This window comes from Mya arenaria, chromosome 3 (genome assembly GCF_026914265.1).
Source record: "Mya arenaria isolate MELC-2E11 chromosome 3, ASM2691426v1".
Classification (NCBI taxonomy): Eukaryota; Metazoa; Mollusca; class Bivalvia; order Myida; family Myidae; genus Mya; species Mya arenaria.
The window spans coordinates 78,095,568-78,109,593 of record NC_069124.1 but is presented as its reverse complement, the minus strand read 5'-3'; the positions used below and the strand labels follow the sequence as shown (position 1 = coordinate 78,109,593).

The 14,026-nt window shown below is 36.6% G+C and overlaps 2 protein-coding genes across 4 annotated transcripts; one reads left to right on the top strand and one right to left on the bottom strand.

Annotated features, from left to right (window-relative positions):
* Positions 1–5,561: 5,561 nt before the first annotated feature.
* On the bottom strand, positions 5,562–11,792 carry LOC128226783 (uncharacterized). Of its 3 annotated transcripts, XM_052936841.1 has the most exons (3): positions 11,484–11,522; positions 10,985–11,190; positions 5,562–7,688 (listed from the first exon to the last, which is right to left on the bottom strand). In XM_052936841.1, exon 3 carries the CDS (start codon positions 7,553–7,555, stop codon positions 5,957–5,959), a length of 1,599 nt encoding a protein of 532 aa, XP_052792801.1. In that variant the 5' UTR covers positions 7,556–7,688; positions 10,985–11,190; positions 11,484–11,522; the 3' UTR covers positions 5,562–5,956. The 3 variants fall into 3 exon arrangements, with proteins under 3 accessions (XP_052792801.1, XP_052792800.1, XP_052792799.1); XM_052936840.1 differs by lacking the exons at positions 10,985–11,190; positions 11,484–11,522 and adding an exon at positions 11,593–11,792; XM_052936839.1 differs by lacking the exon at positions 11,484–11,522 and having other exon boundaries at positions 10,985–11,399.
* Positions 11,793–12,292: 500 nt separating this feature from the next.
* On the top strand, positions 12,293–13,835 carry LOC128226288 (salivary glue protein Sgs-3-like). The gene is made up of 2 exons (XM_052936168.1): positions 12,293–12,785; positions 13,198–13,835. Exons 1-2 carry the CDS (start codon positions 12,293–12,295, stop codon positions 13,833–13,835), a joined length of 1,131 nt encoding a protein of 376 aa, XP_052792128.1.
* The last annotated feature ends 191 nt before the right edge of the window (positions 13,836–14,026 follow it).

Sequence of the window (14,026 nt, the reverse complement as noted above, 5' to 3'; positions counted from 1 at the left end):
CCTTATCAGATATATAATGCCATGTATTCAAGTATAGAGGACTAACAGAAAGTCTTTCATAAAAAAAAAACATTTTAACTTCACTTAACTGCTTTATTTCCATTGTTGGTAAGAAGTTGTTGCATTTCACTACTTCTGGTAACTTATCATTATCAAATGCATTTATCTTGTCCAGATGATTTAAATGCCACTATATGGTTTTCGCAAATTTTGCCTAGTTTTTTTTTTAAATTAGTCGTCTGCATTTATTGGAACATACCAACAAATTAAACCTTATGCAAAAATGTGAAGAACTGCCCTTTGATGACGAAAATGTCATTTGAGTCCAGGTTTAGTTGAACAACCTCGAAAATTACCTTATAAGTACGGATGCACAGCCGCTTGGAAGACAGTGAAACTGACCAACCTGAAACAAACGTATTGAGCTAGTTTTGAGTGTATTTATGTATGTAGGACTAATCGAAAGTGTTTTGCATAAAAAAATGCAGAAACAATTTTGGGACAAAATTGATTTTTACAAAAAGAGTCACTTTTGTAATTTTGAGCTCTAACTTTAATTCATCAATATCAATGTATGAAATTCAAAAAGACCTTAGTAAAGTAAGAGGATCATCTCATAGATTAGACGTTGACGCAGGAAGATGGCATAAAGATGAACCAATAATATTTCAGGATAGAAAGTGTATATTATGCAATGTATTAGAAGATGAATTTCATTTTATTACAAAATGTCCTCTTTATAATGACTTAAGAAACACACATATTGATAACTATTATTGGAAATGACCAAATGTACCAAAATTTGTTGAAATAATGCAGTCAAATGATATTAAATAAATAGAAATTTAGTCATGTGTACTTATTACAGTATGCTTTCAATTTTAGAAATGTGTTCTATTACTAGTATGAATATATTAACATATGTACACCCACAAAAGAAACTTTTTAACACAATGTCCTCTAGCTATCGCATACTTTAATAGTATGGGTAGATTTATTTATCTAAAATATTTTGATTTTGTAATCTGTCCATTAATTTTCCCTGATGTATTTATTGTGAGTTTTGTTTTGTTTTCTGGTCCACTTGTGAATGTATAAACTTTGATATATGTATACTCATGGACATAATGTCTAAATGTAAGCTCAATACCCTGTCTAAACTGTCTATCAAAAATGTACTGCATTTCACTATTTCTGACAAATTATCACTTTTGAATGCATTAACTTGTCAAGTTGATCAATATATGCCATTTCCTGTTTTTTTACATCTTTTGCCCTTTTTGTGTATAAGAGTCGTTTGCCTTCCTACCTACAAGCATCTAAAATGTCCAAATTTGGTAAGAATATGACTACTAGAACTTGAAATGTGTGCAAAAATGTGTAGAAATTTACCGTTTGATGCTGAAAATGCCATTTGAGTCCAGGCTCAGGTGAAAACCTTCGAAAATGTAATCTTTGGGCCAAAATCATAGTTGCACTCGCGTTCGGATGACAGACAGAATTTGAAAAGTCTGAAACAGACTCTCAGTTTGGGCTAGTTTGGGGAGTATGTTTACGTAGACTAATCACATGTTTGTTTGTTTTTCCATAAAAATGCAGTGCAGGTTTACTGATAGGGACCAAACTGTATTATTTAGTAAGTTTCATTTTTTGGCAAGAAATGTATTGCAATTTATTATCTCTGGCAAATTATTATTATTAAAGTCATTTATCGTGTCCGGTACACTCAAATATGTCTTAATCTGGTTTCAAAACTTTCACCTATCATTTCTAAAAACCGAAGTCTTCCGCTATATGTACGAGCACACACAATTGGTGAAAATTCGACTGCGACTGCGAAAACTTGAAATGTGTGCACAGATGTATAGAACTGCACCGTTTAATGCTAAAAATGCCAATTGAGTCAATGTTTAGCTAACAGGAAGAATGGCATATTTGGCCAAAACGCATTAAAATTACAGATGCGATTGGGCCTCAGTCAGTGGAACTGGAAAATCTGATACGGACTGATCTGATTGAGATAGTTCGGGTTGTATTTATCATTATGCGCTTATGTATGAACGACTAATCGAAAGAGTTTTAATAAAATGCGGTGACGGTCCGAAAATCAGAGCACTTGATGTACTGCGAGACTGGAAAATGGTATAGTGGGTGTCGAGACTGATGACAAAGAACATTGAAGGGTTCAGGGAATGTTTATATAATGAACATATGGTTTCCATATAACTTCTTTTGATGTGGTTAACATTCGCATCTGCCAAGAGATGGATTTTGGAAGTTTGGCGAAGGAAGGTGTGCGGAATGTGATTAAGACAGCAGTCTTTGTTTACGACTTGTTGATTGAGTTGTAATGTCTAAAAGTCGTTATTATAAAAAGAAAGACACCTGATATCAATAATAAAATGCATTAAGGTGTAAATTGATGATACATCGCCTATGCATGATGTTGAAATCGGTGTGTATCGTAATCGTTGTCGTCAGTGCCGACTCCTTGCTGTATACATTATTCGCGACTGTTTTCTTATCAAAGAACAGAAAGTACTCAGATACTAAAGGAAAAGAGTATTGTCGAGACTGATTCTGATGACGCAAAGCATTGAAGATGTGATTGCGGTATGTCTATGATTGCAATTTAAATGTCGGCTTTGCAGATGGAGAAGTGAATTACGATAGATATGTTGCAACTTCTTCCATATTGTATCATTGCTTTCATATCATGCATCATTCACAGCTTACTTCTTGCAACACACATTGACTTAAAAACGATCTAAAAGTGTGTTAGTGCATATCACTAATATTTTGCAGAATTCACATACTAGTATAAAGTAATATTACAATACAATATCAGACCCATTTCCATTAAAACCACACTCCTTGCTTATAACAAACATCAACAGTTCTAAAACATAAGTCATGTTAAGTATTTAAGTCATTTAAAACGATATAATACACACTCACACACATTTTCCATTCAAACAAGATGTCTAGAACATGGCAAACATGAACAGTTCTAACACATAGGTCAAGTCAAGTATTCAAAATATTTCAATTGATTTTAACCTCATTTCGCAATAACCTATTTAATGCTTTACGTTAACATAATCAGACCCGACACCCACTTTATCATTCATCCAGTCTCTCTGCACTTTCAGTGCTTTTATATTTAACGTCATGAAATTCAACGTCATGAAACCACATTTGAAGTACTTGCACAGGTGCTGAGTTCTTCTATAAGAAAATAGTTTATGGAAACATAACTTGTATACGGGTTTGTATAGAAAACATTAAATAATGAAGGAATTCAAATATATAATTGAAAAGAAAAAAATGTTTGTAATATTATTGTAATAGACATAGCACATAATCAGATCTAAATTATTCATACGAAATACATAAGCTCTTCTGCCGGGGATATCAACAAGTTTATCCCGTAGGTCTGTACCCGGGTATTATTTTTTCGTCGGCAGCAGCATTCGAATTCGGAACGCCTTGGTCTGTAGTCAGCAATATTATCGACTGCGTCATGTAGGATAAGTAGCCAAAATAGGTTTTATGCATTTAATACCATTAAATTTCATAATTATGGCTGAATTAACCAACTTTGAATGTGTTTTTGTGTTTGTGTCTGTTTTGGTGACTGCAACATATTTTGAACAAAGCTATTGCACTGCCGACAGTTTTTGTTATCAGCTGGTTTGGTAATACGAAGAGTTCAATAGGACTGTAAATATAGATCAACCGGTTAATTTTTTTTTTCTGAACAGAAGTAAACACAAAAACCAAAGTTAAAAAAAAACATAATTGCGATGAGAAGGTTTCAATTTAAATCCAGAATAGGTAAAAAGTAGTTTGAAATCGAGTGTAGCGAAAGTGCCTATAGAGTTATATAGGGGGAAATGGTTAAACACTTCTCATGAATTAGTCTTTCAACCGATCAACCGATCTTCGTACATATATGTAAGAATTATTCTTTTCCTTAAAGATGATGCTTTTGTTTTCATTTTATGAGTTTTATATTTCGGTCTTTTTAAGTTTTGTTGGTTACCCAAAGTTATTGGGTTTTCTTGAATTAAGAAGTAGCTAAAATTTGTTTCGCTATTTAAAGTTATTTATAGACATCCGATTGCTTAGCTTCCAGCGGATAGCGATGCAGAACATGTTTCTCTTTCAAATACATTTTTCGGAAAATTGATTAAAAATATATTTCCGTCCTTTTTGAACATTTAAAGTTAAGTAGAAAATCGATGTCCAGGAACAGTAAAATCCTGCGTATTCACCTGTAGGGTATTGGTTTTATTTCCCCTCCTGCTGCATGATCCCGTGGTGGTGGTGGGGGGGAGTAAATCAATCGGCGAGTAATATGGCATGTGAAACAAAGTTTGTCTTAAAGTAATAAAATTGGTTCGTAATTATTTTTTTCCCTTTTGTACGATCTGATATGAAAAATACGTATGCTTGACTCCATCTTTTCCTTATTAATATGATGATACTCGATGTGAGACAGTAAAAATGTATTTTTTCACCAAATGTTTATTTTAATTGAAAGTTTTCATTAAAATTTTAAAGTTTCAAATTTTATCTGAGAGTAAGAATTTTTTTTGCTATTAATCCCAGGTTTTAATGACAATATTGGTAATAAATGTGGAGATCATATCCTTCGCTACGAAATATTATGGATAGAGTCTTGAAAAGACAAATGCCCATATTGTATATCTGCATCGAGTCCACATGTTCTTTAGCATTGCTTACATATTAAAATTCTAATTCTGTATACACTTTAATATTTTGCATTCAACCAAACAACCTTGGTTTAACACTCTTGCGATATGAAACTATACTAATTAATATTTTAATAAATAATTAATTTGATATGGCAAGTATGGTAAACCAAGCGAGTATTTTGTCAGCATCTGTATTAGCTGTTTGAATAATTTGGTAACGACTGCAAAGGGTGACCATAACGACTACTAAAAAATGAAACACAAGATGTACTTATTCACAACTTACTGGTTAGTGGATGTTGTGCCTTCCACAACCTACCGGTAACATTGTTACACAATACCATGTGATATGCATTGACAATAAAACACAACTTTATACTGCCTTATGTATGGTTTTATATGTGCACAGCAAGCTACCTCAGTTCATTGATGTCACTGCAATACTAGGGAAATTAAAGGCTAATTTTAAACTAAAGGAAAATATCAGATAATGAAGGAAGTGACACAGAAGGATGCATTTCTGAAGCTGAAAGCTATTAAATATCGTGAAAGTATTGGAAATTAACACACACGCACGCTTTGTGACAACTGAACAGTTTAGCAGAATAATACCTAAAACCAGAAACAACACATTTCAGCTTACGACAAAGACACCAAAATTGGTGAGGGATTTGTCCGGGCGATTTGGTCCTATACCTGCATTTTACACGCCCTAATATGCTGTCAGACGTGTCATTATTTTATTCAAATCAAGTCACGTGTATTTTCACTTACAACGCGACGCATAATCAACGCACTAGAGTATTTGTAATACTTTGCATTGAACAAGAGAATACGAGCACATGTATAACATTTTATTTAATACACCCCCTCTCCTCCAACAATCGCTTCCATAATGCTTTCTTTAAATGTACATGTTAAGTTTCAAATTAACATATACGACAAAACGGAAAATATATCATTAATTTAAACGCATATTGTTCTAACATGTTACAGGGTCACTCCTCGGAGTTTCAACCGAACCGTCAATAGCTGGCCACTCTAACGGGAAACGTCGTTTTAAACGTCGAAGGAAGAATTGTAAGTAATCTTGTGTAGTACGAGTTTATAAGTTTTTGAAAACACAGACCGTATCATGTACATTCTGGAGGGCTCTAAAAGCTGTGTGGAAATATTGAAAGACAAATGAGAGGGGTAACGAAAAGTACATATGTCTTACTGGTATGTTCTAGATATCACACCCGTATAGATTTGAATACTTGAGATGGGGACAGCTTGGAGAGTTCGCACCTCCTCGATTCCCTCCAGACTTGCCGGAGACTGTCTGGGGAAAACCCGTGAGAGGTTATTACAAGATTTCTGTATACACATGGCGTGAAGTCCACTACTTCATTTTTAAATCCACTAAGAAGCAATGGTTGCACGCCAATCGTTTTGGCACAGATGGCTATGTACACGTCTTCTAGATGAAAGAATGGGATGTTGTTAGAGACGTTGACAATTTTACTGATGAGATCTGTGGACATTATATAGCCGGTACCGCTACACATGGCAGGAAAGTACGGGTGGTTGTACTGTCGAAACGACACAAACCACTTAGATCCGGGGTCTCTATGTGGGGAGCTCGGGCCCCAACAGTGCCCGCCCAGAAAATCTCGTTTCGGGGCGCCCTGAATAAAAATAGGCAATAGTTCCGTGTTAACAAACATGTCATCGTCTGTTTTCATCACGTACTTGGTGTTTCCACAATTCTGTGCTGCCCACCGCAGTGCTGTCATGGTTTTGTATGTCAAATTTGCATAGGTGTCGTAAAAGTCTATCTGAAGTATGTCATTATGTGTCCTCGCCTCCTCCTGTAAAAGTCTGTTTACGCCCATATCACCAGTATTTCCGAATACGAAGACACAGCGGATGTTTGTGGTGGGGGTGTTGCATGCGGCCCCCCATGTTTCCCTGATTGCCGACCGCGCCTCAAGATTAGTGGCAGTCGATGTAACCAACAACAACACATCCGCATTTTCTGCACACATGTCAGTTGGAACCAGCATCTGGGTCAAGTTTAATTTGAAACAATTTTCACACGAATCAACTCTTCTTTCTACTTCTTGAAAACTTGTTAAATCCGAGAGACTATCAATACCATGTTTCTTCAGAATAGCTACCGCAACTTTCTCCGGTACACCGTTCTGAATTAAATCATCTCTAATACGTGTAAAACTGTTCATATAGTTTGTTTTTAACTTCTTTCTGTGTCCAAATCTATGTTTATTAAACCCTATGCGGGGGTGTGCAGGTTTGCTTTTGTGCTTAGTTAGTATCTCCGCGTTTATCGCTATTGTATTTGTCATTCGATCACCACTAACCTCCTTTTCTGTCTCCATGTTATGTTTCGAAAAAGTAGCACTGACTGTTTTGTTTATACTGTCAGATTTAAGGGATGCTAAATTAGTTTTAGGGACAGAATATGTATTTGAGATAAGCTCCTTGGTGCGCGTACTGGAGTCATTGAGTGTTATATGGTCATGTGTCACATTTGTTTTGGCATGAGGTATCGAGTCTCTGATTTGGTGCAAGTTGGTATTCACATCAAGCTCGTTATTTGGTGTTTGACTACGTGTGGAGATATCGCCAGGATTTACCCATTGTTTCTTGTCCAAGAGTTCAAACTCGACCGTCATGTCTCGTAAATGTACATTTGAAATTCTAGAATCTCGAAATGGTGCAAATGATATTTTCTCCACTAGATTCCATCTGTAGATGAATGTGAAGAACGATAATCCCATGACGGACGCAACTAAGAAAAAGAATACTTTGGATTTCTTTAGGACTGTCATTTTATCCTGAATTCAGCTGGATCCTCCCGACAACGTTGTCAAGGGGACCGTGGGTAGGGAGCTTATTCTTGCCGTTACCACGGGGATGTTTCGCGGTTAGCATGCACCAGCGTTGTCATCTGACCTCCATCTTCTGTAATCATACAAGAATAGTAGCGATTATTAAGATATATAAATAGGTATATACATACTTTAGATAGATAGATAGATAGATTTATTTCAGCATAAAATGTACATAGCATGGAATTAAACACATGATAAATAATATCAGGAATAAAATATATCCATGTTAACTACATTATATATCTAAGGATAACACAAAAAAGGGATTGATAATCCCTTATTTCCATTGTGGTCCTTATATAACAAACTAGTTGACATAGGAAGACATGCTATTAAGACATTATAATTAAAAAAAAATAAAAAATATCACAGTAGAAGACTGATTATGTATTAATTGTATTGCATATTTAAATATAAATAATAATATGTTAGGTAAAATAAGAAGTATCACAGTGTATCACAATTGAAGTGCTGTTCAAGTACTAGATTAACAGAATGTATTCAACAATGGACAATAAAACAAGACATGAATATCCATGAATAATAGGTATGCTAAATTAAAAATGTAAGATTACCTTGGACATGAATCTATCTATTACAATATAAAATACATGAATATATGAACAGCCCTAGTCCAACAAATATGTTTTAAGGGAAGATTTAAAAGACTTCAAAGACTTGCTGAACCTTATTTTCTTAGGAAGATCATTCCATAGTGAGCATCCTCGGTAAGCAAAGGATTTCTTACCAAAACTATTGACCTTTGGATATGAAAAACGCCTACTATCCATAAAATCAGTGCCCTGAGATGTAGCGGACATTCTGAATCTAGTTTTATAATTGTGTGCCACACTAACGGGGTTAAAATGTTCACTTAGATATGAAGGGGCCAATTTGGAATGAATCTTAAAAACATGACAAAGAGTTATAAAATCAAACCTTTTGTCCACAGGTAACCAGTTAAGACAATTAAACTGAGATTTTCCAATGTGGGACCTAGATTCTAAATTTAAAACAAATCTCATTAGTTTGTTTTGTGTGACCTGAAGCTTATTACGCAAGTCTTGGTTCACAGAATAAAACCAGATGGTAGAGGCAAAGTCTAGATGGCACTGAATAAGGGACATGACCAGTAACCTTTTTGTGTGTTGGGTAAGGTACTCACGCTTCCTAAATAAGAATTTTAACCTTGTGTTTGCCTTTTTCATGACAGACCTAGCCATGTCCTCAAAAGACAAGCAATTATCAATGGTTGCGCCTAAATATTTTACTGAAGTTTTACATTCAATTGGCAAACCTTTGCAAGTCACGTTTAGATTGCCTTTAGATTTAAGCCTCTGTTTTGACCCGAATAAAATAGTTTCTGTTTTACCCAAATGCAGAGATAGCTTATTACAGATAAGCCACTCACTAACAAGTTCTAATTCTTCAGAAAGGCTAGACTCTAAATCTTCTGTACTTTTGCCTGACACTAAAATTGCGGAATCATCGGCGTATAGGAGCAGCTTATTTCTGACAACAGCTGGCATATCATTCACGTAAATTAAAAATTAAAGTGGACCTAATATTGATCCTTGTGGGACACCACATGTGACCTTTGATTGAGAGGATAAAGTACCAGAGACTGAAACAAGTTGGTGACGGTCGGACAGGTATGAGGAAAACCATCGTGTTGTTGACTCGTTCAGACCAATGGCTTTAAGTTTCATTAGAAGAATATCATGGTTGACCGTATCAAACGCTTTCTGTAAGTCTAAGAGCACCATGCCAACAAGATTTCCTTTATCCATATTAAAACGTAGGTAATCGGTCAAATGAATGAGGCATGTCTCAGTAGAATACTTGCGTCTAAAACTTTATGAAGTCATTCTTTAATTCCGCACAGTCAACGAATTCAATTCGTTTATTTAAGACGGATGTCGATATAATTGTTGACCAACGTGGGAAAATTTGTGTACTGTTATCATGATAACACGCAGAAAAATGATAACAATTCTCTTCACTTATTCGTGAGATTTGGTGTCTAGATACGGAGGAATTCGGAACGCATTTGTGTGTTGAACTTAGCAAAGATTGGAGATTTCTTTGTTATCGTACTGGGTATTGTTCATTGAATAAATCGCCCATCATTGTTTGAACAATATAAGGTGAAGTGAATACATATTATACAAGTCAATTCAATTTTTGCTATATCATAATGCTTTGCAGATCGACGTTTCCGAGACCGAAATCAAACTGTTTGAAATAGACAACGTATTACTACACGTGTAGTGCTTGTATTATGTCACATGCAGAGTTAACACCACAAGTGTGACCTTCTTGGCAAACTTCTTCCTATTTTCTTCTGTTTTATTCACAGCTGGTGAAGAAACAGCTGAAAAAGAAACACAACCTACCACGCAAGTTTTGGTCATGCATAAAATGGACTCGCTTATCTTTTTTGACCAAAATGACCTTATGTTTTTTTTCCAGTAATGTATATGTAAATATGATATCGAAATTGCAGAACAAAATACAATTAAATTAGAAAAAAGTATTTTGTTTTTATTTAGAATGTGATCCAAAGTCAATAAAAAAAGAAAACAGCCTCTAGGCCACCAGGACAAAGTGATGGATGTTTTGAGCCGTTATGAACGCTATTGGGAATTGTGGTCTTCAAGGCGATATTTAAGCACATACAAATGTATCATCTCATGCTAAAGGGTTCCAGCTATTGGTATCTTAGTTTTAACAATCCTAATGATTTGCCGTACTTAATTTCGTAATACAAAAATAGTGCATTTTACAAAAAAAACATGAGCGAGTCTCTTTAAACAAACTTGTGGTCACAGAATTCATTGAGTGTTCAATCATTTTCCATATGTAGATTGTGTGACAACTTGAATTTTGCTCGAGTGTTCTATAAGCGATTCGACTTTCGTGTTAGTAGGAACCAGGAAAAATTCAATGAAACACTTAAGTCTGCTGTTTACACAGAACATATGTTTGGGCGCGCGCTCTTAAGAGCATGAAAACAGACTGCTCTTATAAGTATTATATTTTAGGGGGGGGGGGGGGGCAAAACCCCGAAAAGCGAACATTAAATTAAGTCGATTTCTTATATAAAGCTTGAAATAAAAAGTAACTGATCGATTGATTGACATGACGTTAAAGAATATTAAAATGTTTTCAATAAACAAAGCTATGCTTTGGGCCCAAGTGTCGCTATGCACAACCCGGGTTTGGAGCGCTATTCTCGATCCTTGCTTTACCTTTTATTTCAAATCAGGTGTGCTTATAAGTATAACTTTGTTTCTGTTTAAGCTCTTTAAATATAACTTATGTAAAAGAAGGTGCGTATTTATAACGTTTTGAAATTCTACATACGTCTGAGGTAATTTGAACGGCGATCCACGTTCTTCTTCCTTTTATCTCCACTCACGTTTTGTCACATTTTATGAATGAAAATAGTAATTTATTGTTAAATACTAGCTCTCCATCAGGGCGCATAGATCAAATGAGACTTGAGATAACGCTGGCACATATCTCACAACCCACTGATAAGATTGCTTTATAAATCAAGCTGGTTTTATCTGCCAATATGACATGAAATTATTTCACAAATATTATTTTTGAAAGGTCAAGTTCCCAAAAGCAAACCGTCGTTTAAAAGCTGTTCAAAGCTATATTTCAATTTGAAAGCATACTCAATGTCTAACATGTTCGATCATGATATTACAATCATAATAGCGAAAAAAAAAAATCAAACGATCTGTGAATCCTATCATACTAAATACAAAGTAGTTGTTTTGATGGAAATCTTGAATAAATGAATTTGCACATACGACTGTTCCAACACTAATATTAACATTCAAATATTACAGACATTTGCATCATGATGTACCACTTAAATAATACACCAGTGGCCGAACTATACATCCGTGTAAACTAATCTTGTTTTAAAGTTTACAACGCAAAACACTTCCACTACTCACATCATTAATCCTCTCCATTGATCATCCAATATTTGGAGAAATGCTCTGGTATCTGTGCCTTGCAAGCCAGAGTAAAGGAATATTGACAATAGCGTCGCCATGGTAACGGGAGCCGTCCCAGAATAATTACAAAAAGGAGGATATTTATGGTGCGTCCAACATAATTTCTCCAATAGAAGTCAGCTCGTATTAGCAGCGCTCTCATGCAAGGCTTCCTGTTATGTGCTGGAGCTTTTCAAAGTGAAGTGTAAGCAGGCACATATTTAATGGTTGCTGTATAACAACGCAGTTTAAACTACAGGGGCGAACCTAATACCTTAAAGATGCATTCTGAATCATACAATTGATTTACCACAATGAATACAATTGTTACATATAACAAAAAGGACGAATACATGTCGAAAACAATGGTTCTTATGAAGAATACCGAGTTGAGTTTGAAAGAAAGGTGCAGAAACCTTATGAGACGATAGTAGATCACGGTTATTATCAATTTTTAGCACTCACCTATCATTTCATATTTTGCGTTTTCAGCTATTAAATACACAGTAAAAATCTTGTTATCAGTAAGTAATATTTTCCATAAATGCATTATTTAGTAAGAAGTTACTCAAAATGTATCTTTGTTATGCATGTGTATGTATTGATTTTGAATATTAAAAGTTGTCACTTTAAATTTTAACAAGATGTTAAGAACATAATGATCAAGAGCACACGAGAAACTTACACAACACCACAGACTCTACTACACAACGCCACAGACTCCTCTACACAACGCCGCAAACTCCACTACACAACCCCACAGATACGCTACACAACGCCACCGACTACACTACACAACGCCACAGACTCCACTACACAACGCCACTACACAACGCCACAGATACACTACACAAAGCCACCGACTCCACTACACAACGCCACAGATACACTACACAACGCCATAGACTACACTACACAGGCAGCTGACTACACTACACAACGCCACATATACACTACACAACGCCACAGACTCCACTACACAACGCCACATCTCTTCACTACACAACGCCACAGACTACACTATACAACGACACAGACAACGCCACAGACTACACTACACAACGACACAGACTCCACTACACAACGCTGCAAACTCCACTACACAACGCCACAGACTACACTACACAACGCCACAGACTACACTACACAACGTCACTGACAAATACAACGCCATAGACTCCACTACACAACGTCTAAGGTACACTACACAACGCCACAGACTACACTACACAACACCACAGACTCCAATAAACGTCTAAGATACACTACACAACGCCACTGACTACACTACACAACGCCACAGACTACACTACACAACGCCACATACACCACTACACAACTCCATAGACTCCACTACACAAGGCCACATACTCCACTACACAACGTCACAGACTCTACTACACAACGTTTAAGATACACTACACAACGCCACAGACTACACTACACAACGCCACATACTACCCTACACAACGCCACATACTACACGACACAACGACACAGACTCCACTAAAAAATGTCACAGATACACTACACAACGCCAAAGACTACACTACGCAACGACAGAGACTCCACTACACAACGCCACAGACTCCATTACACAACGCCACAGATACACTACACAACGCCACAGACTAAACTACACAACGACACAGACTCCACTACACAACTCCACAGACTCCACTACACAACGCCATAGACTACACTACACAACGCCAAATACTACACAACACAACGCCACAGACTCCACTACACAACGCCAAAGACTACACTATACAACGACACATACTCCACTACACAACGCCAAAGACTTCACTACACAACGCCACAGACTCCACTACACAACGCCACAGACTCCACTACACAACGCCACAGACTCCTCTACACAACGCCACAGACTCCACTACACAACGCCACAGACTCCACTACACAACGCCACAGACTCCACTGCACAACGCCAAAGACTACACTATACAACGACACATACTCCACTACACAACGCCAAAGACTTCACTACACAACGCCACAGACTCCACTACACAACGCCACAGACTCCACTACACAACGCCACAGACTCCTCTACACAACGCCACAGACTCCACTACACAACGCCACAGACTCCACTACACAACGCCACAGACTCCACTTCACAAATCCAAAGATACACTACACAACGCCACCGACTACAATACACAACGACATAGACTACACTACACAACGCAACAGATACACTACACCACGCCATAGACTACACTACACAGGCAGCTGACTACACTACACAACGCCACATATACACTACACAACGCCACAGACTCCACTACACAACGCCACAGATTCCACTACACAACGCCACAGACTCCACTACACAACGCCACAGACTCCATTACACAACGCC